This window comes from Erythrolamprus reginae, unplaced genomic scaffold (genome assembly GCF_031021105.1).
Source record: "Erythrolamprus reginae isolate rEryReg1 unplaced genomic scaffold, rEryReg1.hap1 H_16, whole genome shotgun sequence".
In the NCBI taxonomy this organism is placed as follows: Eukaryota; Metazoa; Chordata; class Lepidosauria; order Squamata; family Dipsadidae; genus Erythrolamprus; species Erythrolamprus reginae.
Genome location: NW_027248469.1, coordinates 15,332 through 34,890, shown reverse-complemented (window position 1 = coordinate 34,890; position 19,559 = coordinate 15,332). Strand labels below are relative to the sequence as shown.

The 19,559-nt window shown below is 47.4% G+C and overlaps 1 protein-coding gene across 1 annotated transcript in view; it reads right to left on the bottom strand.

The window, feature by feature from the left end:
• Positions 1-19,559, bottom strand: part of LOC139155359 (receptor-type tyrosine-protein phosphatase C-like) — a 48,932-nt gene that overhangs the window by 16,340 nt on the left and 13,033 nt on the right. The window contains exons 7-10 of the mRNA XM_070730492.1: positions 11,303-11,393; positions 11,096-11,172; positions 10,921-10,957; positions 534-631 (exon numbers count right to left, since the gene is read on the bottom strand). Coding sequence (XP_070586593.1) covers positions 534-631; positions 10,921-10,957; positions 11,096-11,172; positions 11,303-11,393 — 303 coding nt within the window. The remainder of the gene's footprint in view (positions 1-533; positions 632-10,920; positions 10,958-11,095; positions 11,173-11,302; positions 11,394-19,559) is intronic.

The window sequence follows — 19,559 nt, the reverse complement described above, 5'->3', positions numbered from 1 at the left end:
GGGGGGAAATGGCAGCAGTTCGAAACTAGTTTAGCATTTGAATCAAATCAAATCAGATTTACCATTATCACAGGTAAGAGCTATTTTCTACTCTTCTTTCTACCATTCCAGTTTTGTAATCACCTTTTCACTGAAACAGATTAGTCTAAGTTGCTTAAAATACAATTAGAATAGAATAGAATAATTTATTGGCCATGTATGATTGGACACACAAGGAATTTGTCTTGATGCACATGCTCTCAGTGTACATAAAAGAAAATATAGATTTGTCAAGGAACATGTGGTACAACACTAATAAATACAACATTATTAATACAACATTAATAAAATGAATAGCAAAGTATAAAACCACAGGACCATTGTGTATCATTTCAGGTAATTTATAGTGAAGAAATTTCCTACTAAATTAATCAGCTAAGCAAATTGTGTCAACTTTCAAGTAGCCATTGGAATAATGGATGGTTTAAAAGTAGGGTATATTTTTCCCCAAGTAAAGGCACTAATGAATAACACAATGGGTATTTTCTGCTCACCTTGCTGCCTTCCTCACAACGAGTCACCATGACAACAATGGTTACTTTTTGTTCCCAGATCATTCTCCAGAAATCATCTATTGTCTCTTCCTTAGGACCTGCCAAAAATATTACGTTTGATCATGTGAAATGTTACAAGGTGATAATTAGGGATGGGCTGATTTATCAACTGAAATGTCAGAGTTTTCTTTTCTACAGCCCTAAATGGATTGCATCTCATAAGCTTCTTTGGTTTTTCCACAGCATGAATATATGTAAAAGCGTTCTTTTTCCATGATTAGCAGAATGGGACTTTCTCCAAATCAAACTAGCACAGGAGAAACAAACACGCAAATATTCATATAGTCATGCAGTTTTGTATATTTTAATAATAATCATTTATTAAACCTGAATGCCACCTGATTCTGGATGATATTTTTCCTAATATATTTTAGAAGAATATGTTTTAGAAGAAATTTTCATTACTATCCATACATGAATATTTCATTTTATTTATAGAACTCATAAGTCACTTCAATCAGTTAGTATTTGTTTCCAATATACGTATAGTGCATTTACTGTTTATCTGAAACATGAATTGCCTTGGACGGGAAAAGAACACTCGGACACCAAGCTGGGTAAAATGGGTCACTTTATTAAATATTAACAGAAAGACCTGCAGGGGTCACTAAATGGGGCGGAGTTTCCTGAACACAACATACTTGGGCAACTTAAATGGGCGTTACTCCAAGCCTGGTCAGGGTGAGGCGTGTCCCGCCTACTCCCGACCCGAAAGCCACGCCCAGCATGTGGGAGGGCTCGCCTTGCATGACCCAGAACCGGAAATGACGTAGGTGAGCCCCAAGGGCACTCCCTTCGCACCTCTCCGTCCGTGGAGGAAGCGTGAGTTGTGCAATGGGGGTGCCAATCATCTTACAAAAGATGCCCAAAGGAGAACACACAGTTGCTACTGATACCCTTTCCGCCCCGTTTCTGCCATACAGTGACCAAGAATATAAACATCCAATTGCTGAATCAGAACCTATTTACATACAGATGCACCCCGTAACCACAAATCCTTACCCTCGTCCAGGATGGAGTAGGCGAAAAACAATCTGTAGCAAATGCCCTAAGACTGCAAAAATTCCTACTCGGCCCCAAACCAGGCGACCTATAAAAACATCCTGGATTGAGCGGAGGGTGGGTGGGTGTCCATTTTGCGGCGAGCTCGTCGGCAAGGGAAGCCAGGGGAGGGCAAGCAAGCCCTGATAAAGGGCACATGCCCCGCCCCTCGGCTTTCCCAGAATGCCCAAGCGGCCGCTGATTGCTCAGGGGCGTTCCCACGCTATCGCGGGGAACGCCCCCCAGCTGATGGGGGAGCCGAGTTGGTTCCCGCCATCGGCAATTTTCGTCCAGGCGATATTTCGCCTGGCCTTTCATTTGCCTTGGACGGGAAAAGAACACTCGGACACCAAGCTGGGTAAAATGGGTCACTTTATTAAATATTAACAGAAAGACCTGCAGGGGTCACTAAATGGGGCGGAATTTCCTGAACACAACATACTTGGGCAACTTAAATGGGCGTTACTCCAAGCCTGGTCAGGGTGAGGCGTGTCCCGCCTACTCCCGACCCGAAAGCCACGCCCAGCATGTGGGAGGGCTCGCCTTGCATGACCCGGAACCGGAAATGACGTAGGTGAGCCCCAAGGGCACTCACTTCGCACCTCTCCGTCCGTGGAGGAAGCGTGAGTTGTGCAATGGGGGTGCCAATCATCTTACAAAAGATGCCCAAAGGAGAACACACAGTTGCTACTGATACCCTTTCCGCCCCGTTTCTGCCACAGCAGGGGGTCAGATCTCTATCTTGGCCCCCTGCTCCCCCCCTAAGCCTGCCCCAGCTCACGCAGGCACCACTGCAGGTCTGTGTAAAAATTGCCACTCCTGACATCTTCCTAAATTGACCCAGTGAAAGCTAGGGGGGGGTTTAAAAACACATGCCCATGTGTCAGATCACTTTGCCTCCCCCTGCCATGTTAACCCATAACCTGGTCCCGTCAACAGCTGTTGGTGTGATGGCAACTCCGCGTCCCCTCCATGTGGGGGTATCAGAACCATACACCAGAACCACACACCACGGCCGTAGGCCCCGTACGACCGGTGGTTCACCATGACATGACATCACTGTGCCAAGTCCTTCACCGACACCAGGTCGTTGCCACCCGTGTGCAAGACCAACAATCTGTTCCATATGCTCTGCAAGCCCCGGGGGACTGCCACGACTTGACGCCACTGGGCCAAGTCCTTCACCACCACCAGGTCGTTGCCACCCGTGTGCAACACCAGCAATCTGTTCCATATGCTCTGCAAGCCCCGGGGGGCTGCCATGACTTGACGCCACTGAGCCAAGTCCTTCACCACCACCAGGTCGTTGCCACCCGTGTGCAACACCAACAATCTGTTCCATATGCTCTGCCAACCCCGGGGGACTGCCATGACTTGACGCCACTGAGCCAAGTCCTTCACCATCACCAGGTCGTTGCCACCTGTGTGCAACACCAACAATCTGGGTCCGGCCCATCACTGCTCCCGACTTTTCACAACGGAAGAGACCCGTCTCAAACGAAGACCTCCGAGCTCAAGCCTTTCCGCTGAAGCCCCAGCGACTCAGCAACCTCCACATTCCTGAAGATAATGTTGCAGCTCAATGTTCAGCCACCAAGCCACGCTGTGGCTGCAGTTCACTACTGTGGGCAACGGAAGGGCAGCTCCTTCGCACTTTGCACGTAACAAAGTGGAGCAGGGCCAGGACCTAGAGAAACGATAAGGATACAAAGACAGTGTTAGTCACCCGATCCCAAGAGTGCTTGTACTCAGGTGCTCTGAATCTACTTTATGAAAGCCACTGACTTCCATCTGCCACTGGATTCATTACTTTGCTGAGAACTTGTTGAAACCTGCATTCAGTATTGTTGAGGGAATACCACCCGATATCTTGCCGATCCTCCTGTAACGGCCCCTAACTGTTATTTTAAAAGGCACCCTTCCCTGGCTTCATCGCTTTACTTGCACTGAGTCCGTCATACCTCGGCATCTATCCTTGTTTGATATACCAGGCCAGTGATCAATCCACCATCTGCGTTATTGGTCAGCCACCATGTGTAACCAACGCGGCTGCCGCAGCCGCTATTTAACATCAGTTTGCTGGCCCAGGGAACCTTGCATGATCCACTACTATGAGATCATGACAGCACCTTGCAGACCTACCATGTCCCAAAGGCCATTTTTATGGCTGTCGTGTGAAACAGCCTCGCCTCGTTGGGTGAGGATCTGGGTCTCATCCAATGCCCGTTGCCCCTGAAACTGGGCAATGTATAGCAGCTTACTAATTTCTCCCCAATCTGAGTCCTTTCCTTGGACCATCTCTTGGTCATTCCCCCTATCCTCAAATAGTTTGACGCCGAGGTCCTTTGTTAGGAGAGCTAAGCCCACCTGTTGCCCCTACATGATGGCATGTAACCATGTGGTCCAACCTGCATTCCTTTGCTTGAGCGATGGCGCCGTCCCCCAATTCTGGGTACCCTGCGCCCCAGCCTATGCCATGTGGCTGCCAACTGCCTGCCCATGCACACATACTCCCTGTTAACAGACTGGGCCTCCTGTTGCTGGCTCGCTTCACTCCACTGATGGGCCAGCTGTACACCATAGTCGCAGTCCCATGTTCCTGTATTCCTCTCAGGAAATCATAATACTCTTCCTCCAGCATTAAAATGCCAGGGGGATTAGCCAATATGTTCCGTGGCCTTGCTTGCTAACCCAGGGAGTAAAATAATTGCAAGAAATTTATGAAGATAAGCAAAGGCCCATGCCAATGCTTTCTTTACCGTTAGCGCATGGATTAGCTTTACCAACATGACTTAATCAATATAACCATAATATTAATGGTACCATCCTGGCACCACGACTTCAATATTGTTTATGATAATAACATTTTCTGAATTATTCATTAAAAACAATTAATATAATGCTTAATAATTATATTAAGCTTAAAATCAACTCAAACGTGAGTTTGATTCAGATGACCTCAATGCTTAGCGTTCTTGCAAGCCCCCCATTCCGGTAAGTGACTATACCATTTCTTATGAAAAAACTAAAGGGGCTGAGATAAGCCGACTAATTTATTTATTTATTTATTCGATTTTTATGCCGCCCTTCTCCTTAGACTCATGGCGGCTTACAACATGTTAGCAATAGCACTTTTAAACAGAGCCAGGCTATTGCCCCCACAATCCAGTTCCTCATTGTCTTACTCATGAGAGGATTAGCCAGAATTTGGGAGATTTCCAACCTTCAGCATGGTAATGACATGGGGATCTGCAGGCTGTAGTTATGGTATTAATAGTATCTTTCAGTTTTGCTTGTCCAGAAAGGGGGGGGGGCTTGCTACCAACTACACCCGTACTGTTGTAGCCTCCAGTACAATAACTTCACATTTGGAAATGTGGCAAAATTCAGAATATTAGTAGCACCATTCAGGGAGACATAATGACTTCCATGCGCAACTGCTCCAGGATCTGGCACATCATGATAATAATAATAATAATAATAATAATAATAATAATAATAATAATAATAATAATAACAACAATAATAAATACCCAGGAGCAAGCACATAAGAAAACCCCCCTGTTACCAAGTACTCCTTTAGTGCAGTACATCACTAGTTAAGTATGGCCATAAAATTTTTAACAAAGATAATTCCTCAGGGCATATTTGACCAGGAGGATTGCCATTAAGCCAACTTGAAAGTGAAGAGGAAAACATACCAAAGTAAACCTCTGGCCTGATAACATGTATATATTCTCAACAAAAGCTTTAATAAACAAATTTTTCTATGTAAGGTGTAGAACATGTTTCACCTGCCATAACAGTTTATATTAACACTGTCACCCTTCTTAAAGCGTGAGAGCAATTGTTTATTTATTTATTTTAAATTGAGGGTAAGGGAGCAGCATGAGGCTATGTTTACTTACCGCCCAATAACCTAATTGCTATTTTCAATGTGATAAAGAAACATATGGGGCGCGCAGAGGGGGGGGATTTGCCCACCAGCCCCGCTGTCATATCACAACCCATGTGTTGTGCCCCCCAGTAAATTAGTTTAATTGCAAATTAATTCATTTTAAGCGCACTCAATTCAAATATATTAACTTAATAAATTAAATCATTTTGATAATTCATTAAGCACAATCCATTCCCATATACTGACTTAATAACCTAAATCCTATATCTATATCTATATCTATATCTATATCTATCTCTATCTATCTATCTATCTATCTATCTATCTATCTATCTATCTATCTATCTATATATTGATCACTTTATGTTCAACTAATTCAAGTATAATCATTTCAATAACTTAACTCTTTTTAATTCATTCCACTTAGGATCAATTCAAGTATACTAGCTTAAATTAAATACACCATCAGGATAGACATAACTAGCTGAGGTTGAGGCTTCAACTACTGGTGGCAACATTTACCTCCAGTCCTCGGCAGGACTTGAAATTGGGTCCATGGGGAGGAGTAGCAGCTTCAACGACAAGTGCGCTGCAGCCCTAGCGGGGACCTTCCTGGGTGTGGATGAGAGGCGGCTTGCTATTGGTTCATCGCTAGTGGTTGGGATGAATCCTAGAAGGTGATTGGTCAGTGAACGTTCCCTGGGCCTCCACTCTTCCTGTCGCTGATAACTGGAGGGATTGTGAGGGGAATGTTTATGTTCGGATGGAGGCGGCTGATGGCGGGCTGGATAAATGTGGGCTGTATCCGGCACACAGGCCGTAGTTTGATGACCCATGTTTAATTTCCCCCACGGCACACCTGACCATGTCTCAAGGCACACTGATTGAAAAACACTGTACAGTATTAGAGCCCTGCTTCTTTGTCCAATTCTGAAGGTAAAGATTTCTGTTGCACTTTATTAATTGCCCACCAGGTCGTGCTAAAATACTTCTAATGTATTGTTATCTTTAAATATTCACAGAAGCAAATACAGCAGAAGAATGAAAAAGCTATAACCCTTTTAATCGATGAAACTAATAAAGTTTCTCCTTTCTCAGCGTCCTTCCAAATTTTAAGAATTTTAATTACAATAGTAAAGTCTAACACAAACTAAATTTACAGAGAGAGAAGTGAATGGGGAACAAAAATGTGCAAGAAAAGAAAAAAAAGAAAAAAAAGAGAAAAAATACAATAAAGACAAAGAAATATATAAAGAAATGTCTTCCAGCTTTTATCATGACGGGTATAAACAAATTTAGTAACTCTCCAACCTATGAAAGGTTACAGATATTTCTTCATCTTATGTCCCATCCCTTGTTTATAAATAAATCCACAAACATCAAATTCTCCAAGTTTCCTGGTGTCTGCAAAAAGACCATAAAGGCTTCCCAAAACACTGCAAAATGAAATGTCTTATTCTATGATGAACAAAAGGGGCAAAGGTCTATAGTAAAGCTACCGTCTTTTGATCACTAAAAGCCATTTTTCACTGACAAGGCAGTCTTTCCATAGACCCAGTTGCTCAAAACCCCTAACCTGGTTTCATGGCTACTATCCCTGATTGATATTGTCCCTCTTTGTGAGAAAAAAAAAATGCCATAAGAGGGCACCATTATCCACTGGGTATGAAAGAACTGTTAACAAATGGTAGTGAGACCGGGTTGCTGAAAAGCATTTCCGAATATGAAAGTTTTACTCCCCCTACCATTTCTATGTCCACCACATTATGGCTCAATTATAAATCTTGTTCTAACCAGTGCTCAAAACCTAGTGGCTTGTTTGGCCTAAAGGGGGCCTTATTTGTCGCTAAAAATTGCCTTAAAGGAATGCTCACAGTGCCCTGTGGAATTGGTGGGGCGCGCAGAGGGGGGGGATTTGCCCACCAGCCCCGCTGTCATATCACAACCCATGTGTTGTGCCCCCCAGTAAATTAGTTTAATTGCAAATTAATTCATTTTAAGCGCACTCAATTCAAATATATTAACTTAATAAATTAAATCATTTTGATAATTCATTAAGCACAATCCATTCCCATATACTGACTTAATAACCTAAATCCTATATCTATATCTATATCTATATCTATATCTATCTCTATCTATCTATCTATCTATCTATCTATCTATCTATCTATCTATATATTGATCACTTTATGTTCAACTAATTCAAGTATAATCATTTCAATAACTTAACTCTTTTTAATTCATTCCACTTAGGATCAATTCAAGTATACTAGCTTAAATTAAATTAGATCATTTTGATTCATTCCTTTTATGCTCAATCAAAATCTACTGACTTAAATCGATTAAATTTTAATAATTTGATTCAAGCTCAATCAATTTCACTATACTGACTTAATAAATTAAATTGTTTTTACAAATCAGTTTATGCTAAACCACTTCAAGTGTACCAGTTTAAATAAATTAAATTGTCTGAAACGTTCAGTTTATGCTCAATCGCTCAAGTATACTGACTTAAATAAATTAAATCATTTGATTCATTCCTTCTATGCTCAATCAATTCAAGTTTACCTGCTTAAATAAATTAAATCGTTTTAATTTGTCCATTTTTTTAAGCAATTCAAGTATACATGTACTTAACTTTACAAGATTGAAACATTTCAATTCCACCATTTTATGCTCAATCAAATCAAGTAAACCAACTTAAATAAATTAAGGCATTTTAGGATGGATATATGTTTATCCCAGGCATCTTTAAATTCAGTTACTATGGATTTACCAGCCATGTCTGCTGGAAGTTTGTTCCAAGCATCTACTATTCTTTCAGTAAAATAATATTTCTCACATTGCTTCCGATCTTTCCTTCAACCAACCTCAGTTCACTTTCCTATTAAAATGCTTCCCTCCTGAATCTTATTTAAGCCTTGAAAAAGTTACATGTATTAAATGCCTCATGTGCCTTCAGATATGGCTCTGAGTGTCACCTATGGCGCACGTGCCAGTTTCCCCATCATGATAACATTTACCTACTTTAATATATCTGACAACTTATTTACTGAATGCAACAGCTCATTTGCATACTTGGGAAATCATTCTTCTAGGTAAGTTGCAACTTAACATGAGGTGATAGCTTTGAAAGTTTCCAAAATGCTGCTAATATAATTATAAATTTAAAGTCTTACTTCACGGCAGCCTCCCAACGTGGCAGCCCCCCCCCCAGCGCCGCCCTGCACGCGGAACACACACCACGTGGGGGAAGGGGGAAAAAAGGCCTCCCCGTTGCCGCTGCTCGCTCTCAGCGCTCGCCTTAGTTGCCCGGCACCGAAACGCTCTGGCGCGTTGCCAGCTGGGCCATCAGAGCCCTTGCTAACCTGCCCGGGCGGACCCACAGTTCCTGAAGCCGCGCTCCCAACAGGCAAGCCGGTAAAAGCCCCTGCATGCCCCGCCGCTACAAACACAAGGTTGGGGAGGGGGTGTTGGGGCCGTCAGCCCACGCTAGCCATCTGACCACCTCCCCCTTTCCCCAAGCAAGCAAACCGGGTGGGAAAAAGGGAATCTTCGAAGTTCCTGTAGGCGCCGTCCTGCGCGCTGCCGGCAATGAAGAAGGAGCGGCGATCCAACAAAGGAGGCGAGCTCCGTTTTGCGGCGAGCTCGTCGGCAAGGGAAGCCAGGGGAGAGCAAGCAAGCCCTGATAAAGGGCACATGCCCCGCCCCTCGGCTTTCCCAGAATGCCCGAGTGGCCGCTGATTGCTCAGGGGCGTTCCCACGCTATCGCGGGGAACGCCCCCCAGCTGATGGGGGAGCCGAGTTGGTTCCCGCCATCGGCAATTTTCGTCCAGGCGATATTTCGCCTGGCCTTTCATTAATATTTGGCAGAATCTGCCACAAAGTTCTTTCAGGATCTGTTTTAAGTAAATTGTACTGAAATGGCTTGGGATAGCTTTTTATCTGCCCCCTAGATAAAGGTTCCCAAAAGCTAGGCAATTAAGTATTTCCTGACTATGTACTACACTCTGGAAGTTGGCTAAATAACATTTGTTTACTCTCAGCCTTTGAACTAATTTATATATCAATTAACAGACAAGTTTGGAGAATACTGCACAATTTCATGTGGTCTAATTTTAGTTTGCTGTTTAGGAATTTCATAGCAATTTTTGAATTAATGTGAAAAGAAATGAAATTGCTGTTCTTAACCAGCACATAATATCACATTAAGACCTTTAAACTGTATTATAATTTTAAAATTCTAAAGGTTTGGCATTTTCAATATTTCTCCCTTTCCTTTTTTGCTTTATTTATAACTTTTTTAAAAAAATTATCCTTTTCTATTTATTTTATATTGTTTTCACTCAACTCCATTTATTTTAATCAACCATAATTTCTAATTAAAGAAGAGAAATTAAGAGGGTAAAATGGCACTTATTATCAAGAGTTACCTAGAGACCAACAATTCAGTAAAACCCAATGTAAATATTGACAGTTTTTGTATAGCAAAATTATATGCCACCAAAGAATGTACTTTTTAAAAACCGTTTATTTTAAAAATTGCTTAGTTTTTTCTTTTATTTATGATTTTTACATACTCCACCCACATACACACATCTTTCAGTTGGAAAATATGTGTGTGTGTGTGTGTTTGTATGTTCATACATACATACATACATACATACATACATACATACATATTCCATACTCCAAGTGACAAAAATAAACTAGCATAAAATTTGAGTGCTCTTTGCTGTTCCCTGAGCTGAACCAGCTGAGATAACAAGAAACCTGATTTCAATCCTGAGCTGCAAATATTCTCCTTTGCTGATAAAATAAAATATTTACAATTAATTGCTACTAAATTGAATATCTTTTAACTTTTTCAGAAAGTGAATTTCAGGTGTCCCAGTTTTTAAAAATGTTTTTATAACGATTCTAATTGTTTTCTGGGTTTTTTTCAAGAGCTTTTTGGAATGGGTGGCCATAACAAACAAACAAATAAATCCTTAGAGATGGTTAACAAAAACCAACTAAACCTGACACACACACATACACCCCGCTCCCAATATGACTGTTAGTTAGGTACATATTTGATCATCTTTGTACAATCTATGGAACTGAAATAAATTAATCTCTAGCAATGGTTACCATGAACCAGCTAAAGGTAAATCTATGGAACTTAAACTGTTTATTATTTTGCACATTCTTAGGCACATAAGGAGCACATTGATCTCTAGGACAGAAAGATTAATGGATGGGTGAGTCGTGATATAGAATGGGAAGGAAATTTCCACCCCAGTTTGCATTCTGCTTGGTGATCCAATCAAAGAAAATAGAGGTAGTAATGATTGCATTAATTCATTTTTATGTGCTATTCAAAGTCAGAAAGATAATACAAACCTTGTGCAGCGATATATTTTTTCATTTCTTTAAAACCCTGTGATAGAAAGTCATATATTATTATCCTGCATGCATGGGCTCAATATATATATATCTATATGCACAATCTAAGAGTTAGAAAATGCTGAATAACATTTGACTATGAGTTTGCACATTTTAAATGAAAGTCACTCACGTCGATGTAGCTTGCATTTATGTAGTCGTATCCCTGTTCCCCGGGGCTTGAGTTAAGCTCCACACGATTGTAATCATCTTTTTTATAGGGAAACAAAAAATCAAGACCAAGAATGTCAATCAATCAATATTGTTAGTTTGGTATAGTTTTTGAAAGCAGGTAGAGGAACAAGAAGTTGAAAAGTTTATGTTTGCATGATGTGCTTACAGGGGAGGATATCGATGTAACGGTTCTTGTTCTGGTTATATGGCTTCCGTGCTTCTTTTATGGGGTATTTACTGAAGACTCTGGGAATGCTCTGCAAAAGACAATATCCATCTGAGCCAAAGACCTTAGGTGAAAAACATTATAAACTCAGACAATGAAGATTAATTACTAAATCTTTGCTTTTTTTGTTGTTGTTGGCTATTCTGAATCCAGTTTTCTATTCCATTTGTTTAGCATAGGACCGCCCCAAATCAATCAGCAGGATATATTTCTAAATAAACCTATGCAGAAATAACAATAATTCACACTTGTTAAATAAACAATGTAATCTGAATGGAGATATAAATATGCTTATCTTCATTTTCCATATATGTGCTTAAACCCGACATTAAGAAACCTAAGATCATGGCATCTGGCCCTCTCAATTCCTGGCAAATAGATGGGGGTGGGGAAATGGAGGTAGTGACAGATTTTATTTTCCTGGGCTCCAAGGTCACTGCAGATGGGGACTACAGCCAAGAAATTAAAAGAAGCTTGCTCCTGGGGAGGAAAGTTATGACAAATCTGGACAGTATACTAAAAAGCAGAGACATTACCATGCCAACAAAAGTGCATATAGTTAAGGCTATGGTTTTCCCAGTTGCAATGTATGGCTGTGAATGTTGGACCATAAGGTAGGCTGAGCGCCAAAGAATTGAGGCCTTAGAACTATCTATCTATCTGTCTGTCTGTCTGTCTGTCTGTCTGTCTGTCTGTCTGTCTGTCTGTCTGTCTGTCTGTCTATCTATCTATCTATCTATTTCGTAGATTTGTATGCCACCCCTCTCCATAGACTTGGGGCGGCTAACAACAGTAATAAACAGCATGTAACAAATCTAATGTTTAAAATAATTAAAAACCTTTATTAAAACCAAACATACACACAAACATACCATGCATAAATTGTATAGGCCTAGGGGGAAAAGGGTAGTTCAGTTCCCCCAAGCCTGACGACAGTGGTGGGTTTTGAGGATCTTACAAAAGGCAAGGAGGGTGGGGGCAATTCTGATCTCTGGAGGGAGCTGGTTCCATAGGGTCGGGGCCACCACAGAGAAGGCTTTTCCCTTGGGTCCCGCCAGACGACATTGTTTAGTTGATGGGACCCGAAGAAGACCGACTCTGTGGGACCTAACCGGTCGCTGGGATTCGTGCAGCAGAAGGCGGACCCGGATGTATTCTGGTCCGATGCCATGAAGGGCTTTCTAGGTCATAACCAACACTTTGAATTGTGACTGGAAACTGATCGGCAACCAATGCAGACTGCGGAGTGTTGGTGTAACATGGGCATACCTAGGGAAGCCCATGATTGCTCTCGCAGCTGCATTCTGCAGGATCTGAAGTTTCCAAACACTTTTCAAAGGTAGCCCCATGTAGAGAGCATTGCAGTAGTCGTTACAGCACATAGTGCGTTACAGAACTATGGTGCTCGAGAAGACTTCTGCGAGTCCTTTGGATTGCCAGGTGAACAAATTGGTCAGTCCTAGAGGAGATCAACCCTGACTGCTCTTTAGAAGGCCAGATCCTAAAGATAAACTACTTTGTCACCTAATGAGAAGGAAGGACTCACTCGAGAAGAGCCTAATGCTGGGAACAATTGAGGGCAAAAGAAGAAGGGGACTATAGAGAATGAGGTGGCTGGTTGGAGTCACTGACGCAGTAGGTGTGAGCTTAAATGGACTCTGGGGTATGGTAGAGGACAGGAAGGCTTGGAGGAATGTTATTCATGGGTTTGCGAAGTCGGACATGACTTTGCAACTAGCAACAACAAAGTTCAGATTATTATGAAGAGACTGCTATAGCACTATTCAGACATATCTAATCTCCCTGATATTGAAAGGGACACTTTTTTATGACCCTGCATTAGGGTGGGATCAGAGCGATTGATTGGAACTGTTTATTGGCTGGACGCCCTTCCTTATGCCTATGTGGAGTTTGCAGCAATTACTCATTGCACCCAAAGAGATAAGGGCAGCGCCGGACTTACCCGGCTGGCAGGCTTTGCTGGAGGGACCGGGAGACACGGTCCCTCATGGCGGCCGCCATCTTGGATCCCGGGCGAAGTCTCGCGATGCGAGACTTCGCTCGGGAGATCGGAGCCTGATTGGTCAGGCTCCTGATTGGTCCGGGCGGGGCCTGCTTGCCCTATATAAGGGCGAGCAGGCCCGGGGCTCTCCCTTTTCGCCCGGACTACACAGAAGAGCAGACGTTCGTTCGTCTGCTCCAGCGGCCATTTTATTTGGCGACCTCGTGCGAGGCGCCATTTTGTGGCCTGTGGTTCAAGCAAAAGCCTTTCTTGATACCAGCGGAGCCAGCATCGGCTGGGCTCCGCTCCGGTTTGGAGCCTCATTGCCTGTTTTTGGGTGGTGGGTGGTGCTGCCTTCTGGTGGCCTCGCGGTCACACGGGGGTCGCTGGGTGGCTTGTGGCCTGGGTATAAAGGCCTGGTGTTGGGCCTTGTTGCCATTGGGAGGGGGGATTGGCCTCCTGAGCGGGTTTTGGCTGCTGTGGCCTGCTGCTTCAGGCAGGCCTTGCCCAAGTGGTCCAGGGTCCTTTGGGAGAGGGCTTGGTCCCGCCCTATCCCTTATTGTTTAACATTAGATTGGTAGTTGCTGTTATGGCCCCTAAAAAGCGGCAAGCTAAGGCCCTCCCGGCCCAACCAGTGGTGCGGCCTAGGAGGGCTGCCAGGCCGTCTGCCCGGGCTCGGGCTGCGGCAGTGTGCCCCCCGGGGGGGATCCTGGCGGGGGGGTTGTAGGGTTTATGCCCACAGTCCCTCAACCCGAGATGTCCCCTTCTCTCTCCTGGGCCAGGGTCTTGGAGCGACTTGACGACTTGGAGAGGTGGCGGTCGGGGGCAGGCCCGGAGGGGCTTTCCTCGACTGCCACAGCAGCATGGGGCGCAGACCCCGAAGAGGAGTCGACCCCAGAGGGGCAAGTGGCCCACAACGTGCAGATGGCGGGCACGGGGCAGGCGGGCCTCGCCGGGCAGACTGCCCACACCGGGCAGATGGCCCAGTCGGGGCAGTGGTCATCGTTCCAGGGCCCAACCAGGATGGGCCCACCGTGGAGGGCTTCTACCCCTTACGGGACAGGTGAGGTTGCACCACATGTAGGCACATCACCGCTCTTGCCCGTCCAGGGTCCCGGGTTCATCCCGCCCGCTTTGGGGGGTGGCGACAGCTTTGTGGGGACTGCTGCAGGCACCTGTGGACAGGTCTGGTCCCTGCCGGCTCCGCCAGTGGGGGCGGCGGGGGCACCTGTCCCACCTGGGGCGGGGGTGGGGGGTTGGATCCCTCCTCCACCGGCCATCATGCCACCGGTCCCGTTCATGTATCCACCGGGGCTTGGGTGCTGGGCTCGGGGGCCACCACGGTGTGGGACCCGTTCACCAGCATCACGCCTGGGGCCATCCCTTGTGGGTTGCCCGCGACGCCTTTAGGGTACCATCTTCACCCGTCAGTTAAGGAGGCAATCTGGCGGGGGGAGTATGTTGATCTTTTCTCCATTTTGAACAGGGAGGTCCCTAAGCAGGACAAGGAGGTGGTCCCTGGGGAGAAGGTTAAAAAGACAAAGGTCACGAAATGCTTCAGCTCGTGGCTGTACGCCTTTCTGACCTTTGCGTCGGTGGTAATTCAGAGGCAGCTGGGTAGGGCCGCTGCCTTGCTGAAGTACATCGACCTTATAGCGAGGGCCCATTTTGAATATGGGGGCACCATATGGAGGCATTACGACAAGGGGTTCAGGATGCGTATTGCCCATGACCCCTACTTGCCTTGGGATATGGTGGTTCCGGACCTGTGGTTCCAGGCCACGCATATGTCAGGGAAGGAGGGCTGCGATAGGACCGATAGCGGTCACTTTATGGAAGAGGAGCCCGCGACGCCCGCGACGGCCAAGGTCGTGGCGGGTGCCGTTGGAAAAGGGGCCTCTTTAGTGTGTCACGAGTTCGCTGCAAAGGGGGCATGTTTCCGCCCCCTTTGCAGGTTTCGTCACGCCTGCGGAAGTTGTGGGGGGAACCATTCCGCAGCAGTGTGCCCCCGCCCCAAGAAGGGGGTTGAAAAGAAAGGCTCGGGTCTCCCAAAGCCCCCCCCGACTGCTGGGGGAAAAGGGGCCCAGCCCAATTAATTTGAGTGTGCTTGAGGGTTGGTTGGGTGACTACCACCCTCGCTCGAGAGCGGCCGCTCTCTTGCTAGGTTTTTCGGAGGGATTTAGGATCCCTTACATGGGTGTTAGGAGGGCCTTCATGTCTGACAACCTTAGGTCAGTTGTTGGACATGAAGACATTGTTAGGGAGAAGATTCGGAAGGAGGTGGCCGAGGGTAGGGTCCTCGAGCCCTTCCCGGAACCGCCCTTCCCGAATCTTCGAGTGTCTCCCTTAGGTGTGGTCCCCAAAAAGGCGAGTGGTGAATTTCGGTTGATTCACCATTTGTCTTTTCCAAAAGGGGAGTCAGTGAATGACTTCATTCCTGACGAGCTGTGTTCAGTCCGGTATGCATCCTTTGATGCCGTGACTATGGTTAGGAAGTGTGGGGTGGGAGCCCTTATGGGTAAATGCGACATTAAGTCGGCATTCCGGCTCCTCCCCATACACCCAGACGACTTTGAGCTGTTGGGCTTCCATTTTGAGGGGGGTTATTACGTGGACAGAGCTTTGCCCATGGGGTGCTCTGTCTCGTGCTCGCTTTTTGAGAGTTTTAGCACCTTCTTGGAGTGGGCGCTCAGGAGGCAAAGTGGTCTGGGTACGGTCGTTCACTACCTTGATGATTTCCTGTTGGCGGGGCCTGCGCATTCAGAGCAATGTTTGGCTTTGATGCGGGACTTCGAAGCCCTTTGTGCTCAATTAGGGGTGCCTTTAGCCTCTGAGAAGACCGAAGGCCCCGCCACCAGGATTACCTTTCTGGGTATTGAATTGGACTCAGAGGAGCAATCTTCTAGATTGCCCCTAGAGAAGTTGGTAAAGATTAAGCGGAAGCTTGATGAGGTGCTGGGCTGCCGGAAGGTGACCCTACGGCAGCTCCAGGAATTGGCAGGCATTCTTAATTTTGCCTGTCGGGTAGTTGTTCCTGGAAGGGCTTTTTCCAGGAGGTTGTATGATGCAATGAAGGGGCTCCGTTTGCCCCATCATCGTACCCACCTTTGCGCTGGGGTCAGGGCTGACCTCGGCGTGTGGCGGGAATTTTTGGTCAGGTTTAATGGTTTGTCTTTCTGGAGGCACGAGCTTCTCTTGGAAGCTGAGTTGCAGCTCTGCTCTGATGCCGCGGGGACTTGTGGTTTCGGGGTAGTGTTAGGTGACCAGTGGTGCTGGTCGGCATGGCCTCCGGAATGGAGTGCCTCGTCGTTGGTTAAGGACCTGACGTTCTTGGAGCTCTTCCCCTTAATAGTGGCCTTAGAGCTTTGGGGGGGAGCAGTTTAGGGACAAGACCGTGCACTTTTGGTGTGACAACCTAGCGGTTGTCCATGTGGTGAATGCCCTGTCCTCTAAGAGCGACAGGGTCATGTGGCTTGTCCGCCATTTTGTGCACAGGTCCTTGTCCCTAAACGCATTGTTTTTGGCTAGGCATGTCCCCGGGTTGGATAACGGGGTCGCTGATGCCTTGTCCCGTGGTCAGTTGTCCAGGTTTCGGACCCTGGCCCCGTGGGCCCGAGAGTTGCCAGAAGCGTTCCCCAGCCACCTCTGGAGTCTGGGAGGGATCCGGAGTGGTGGAGAGACGAGGCATCCCGGGCAATCCCCTTGTCTGTAACGCCCGGCACCCTTGGGGCATACCAGCGTGCGGGTAAGGAGTTTGGGGATTTCAGGCAGGGCAGGGGTTACCAGCTTAGCTGGCCCGTCCCTGGCCGGGTTCTGCGTCCAGCTTGGGCAGCGTGGCCTGTCAGTTGGGACGATCCGGTCCTGGTTAGCCGGCCTCGCCTTTCTGTCCAAGGCGGGGGGTTTGCTGCTTGTTTCGGGTGACTTTGCATCCGGCAGGTGCTGGAGGGCTGTATGAGGGAGCGAGCGGGGGCCCCTGGTGACACTCGTCAGGCTCTGACGGTGGAGCAGCTGTCGTTAATCAACGTGGTTTTTGGCAGTCTGTGTTCCTCATTGTAAGAGGCCCGTCTTTTTGAGGCAGCGACTGGTGTCATGCTTGTGGGGCCCTTGGGGTCAGCGAGGCCTGGCCTCATCTCAGGCTGGCAATTCGCTCCGTGCCTTCCAGCACGCTGATCTGGCCGTTGCACAAGGGGGGGGTCCCTTGTGGTAAGGCGGTCTAAGTCAGATCAGCTACGCAGAGGGGTTACCATCTACCTTAGTGCGGCCGCCGACCAATCGGTGTGTACGGTGGCCGCCCTACAGCTTTGGTGTTTTCTGTGGGGGTCAGGTCCGGGGTACCCGTCTAGGCATTGGGACGGTACCCCTTCTGACCCGTTTACAATTTTGTGCGTTAGTACCCAGGGCAATGGCCCAGGTGGGCACGGATCCCGCCAGTTATGGAACGCGTTCGTTCCGTATCGGCGCCGCCACTAGCACGGCACGTTCTGGTTTACCGGCCCACTGGATTCGGGAGATCGGCCGCTGGCGGTCAGCAGCATATTTGGGTTATGTTAGGCCCGCTGAGGATCCTAGGCAGGGCTTAGGCTAGGTGACCTCTCTGCGTGTGTTTCCTCTTGCAGGTCCCCAGGCTGACGTGACACCGACGGCGCTACTGTGTGGCCACAGCATGATTTGCTGGGCCGGCCGCCTGGCGGCCAGAAGCGCCGTCGGGACCCAGCCGTCCCTGGGGCGGTGGGTCAGGGTTGCCTGGATGGGCCGGAGAGGTGTGTGGTGGGAGGGTCTCCTACCGGCGTGGCTGGGCGGTCAGCATTTTGTGGCTGCGCCCGGCAGTATGGGGGGGCGGCTCCTGGAGTCGCGCCCAAGTGGGTTTGGGTGGGCAGTGTCCTGTGGCCGCACCCAGGTGGCTGGTATTGCACTTAGGTGGCAATGACCTGTGCATACTGGGAGGCCTGGCGCTGATCATCCAGGCACGCGAAGACCGGCGACGGCTTCGTGAGGTCTGGCCCACCACGCAAGTGGTGTGGTCAGAAATATTACCTAGGCTTGTGTGGAGGGCTGCCTCTTCTCTTAGGGCCATTCACCGGGCTAGGCGACGGGTGAATAGGGCTATGGGAAAAACGGTTAGGGAATTGGGTGGAGTGGTAGTACCCCATCCCCTTATCTCAATAGACCGGCCATGGCTTTACCGGGATGATGGCGTTCACCGGTCTGATCGGGGGAACGCCATCTTCTTACAGGACCTGCAGTGGTCTCTGCGTGAGCTGGCGCAGCTAGAGGGGGGAGTCGGGGGGCCAAGATAGAGATCTGACCCCCACTCCTGTGGCAGGTTAGGGGCGGAAAACTGGGGTGGTTTAGCAACCGCGCGTTCTCCCTTGGGCATCTTTGGGGATGATTGACAGGTTCTCTGCAAGCTCATGGAGGGAGTTTCTGCCTGAGCAGCTGGGGGGAACCTGTCTTTGGGTCCTGCACCTTTAATTCCCCGATTCGGGTTAGCCGGTGGGACCCCCCTCATGCACAGCATGGCAAGAAAAGGTCGCAGGTGATGGCCTGGCCCTCACCTGGACCTTGCATCGAGATACGCCCATGAGTTGCCCAGGAATGTTTGTTGGCATAACGTCATTTCCGCCCCGGAAGTAGTTGTTTGACCCTGCAGGTCCAGTTCCGGGTCATAATTGTTTATGCTAATTTATGCAAAGTATTTGAATAAATTATGCAAATTTATGTTAATAAAAATGACCCAATTTTAAATCCAGCTCTGGTGTCCGTGTCGTTACTCCGTCTCTCCAGCAAGGGCAGCGCCGGACTTACCCGGCTGGCAGGCTTTGCTGGAGGGACCGGGAGACACGGTCCCTCATGGCGGCCGCCATCTTGGATCCCGGGCGAAGTCTCGCGATGCGAGACTTCGCTCGGGAGATCGGAGCCTGATTGGTCAGGCTCCTGATTGGTCCGGGCGGGGCCTGCTTGCCCTATATAAGGGCGAGCAGGCCCGGGGCTCTCCCTTTTCGCCCGGACTACACAGAAGAGCAGACACCCGCCCGCCCTCCTCTATTTTGCAGTGTGCTTAGGGGTCGCCCTTAGGGGGCCGAGTGGGAATTTTTTGCAGTTCTGCCTCTTAGCTGAGCTGTTTTTTCGCCCATTCCACACTGAGATGATGGATGTGCGGTTAGGGGGTGCTTGCAGTAATTAGGTTAATTGGCT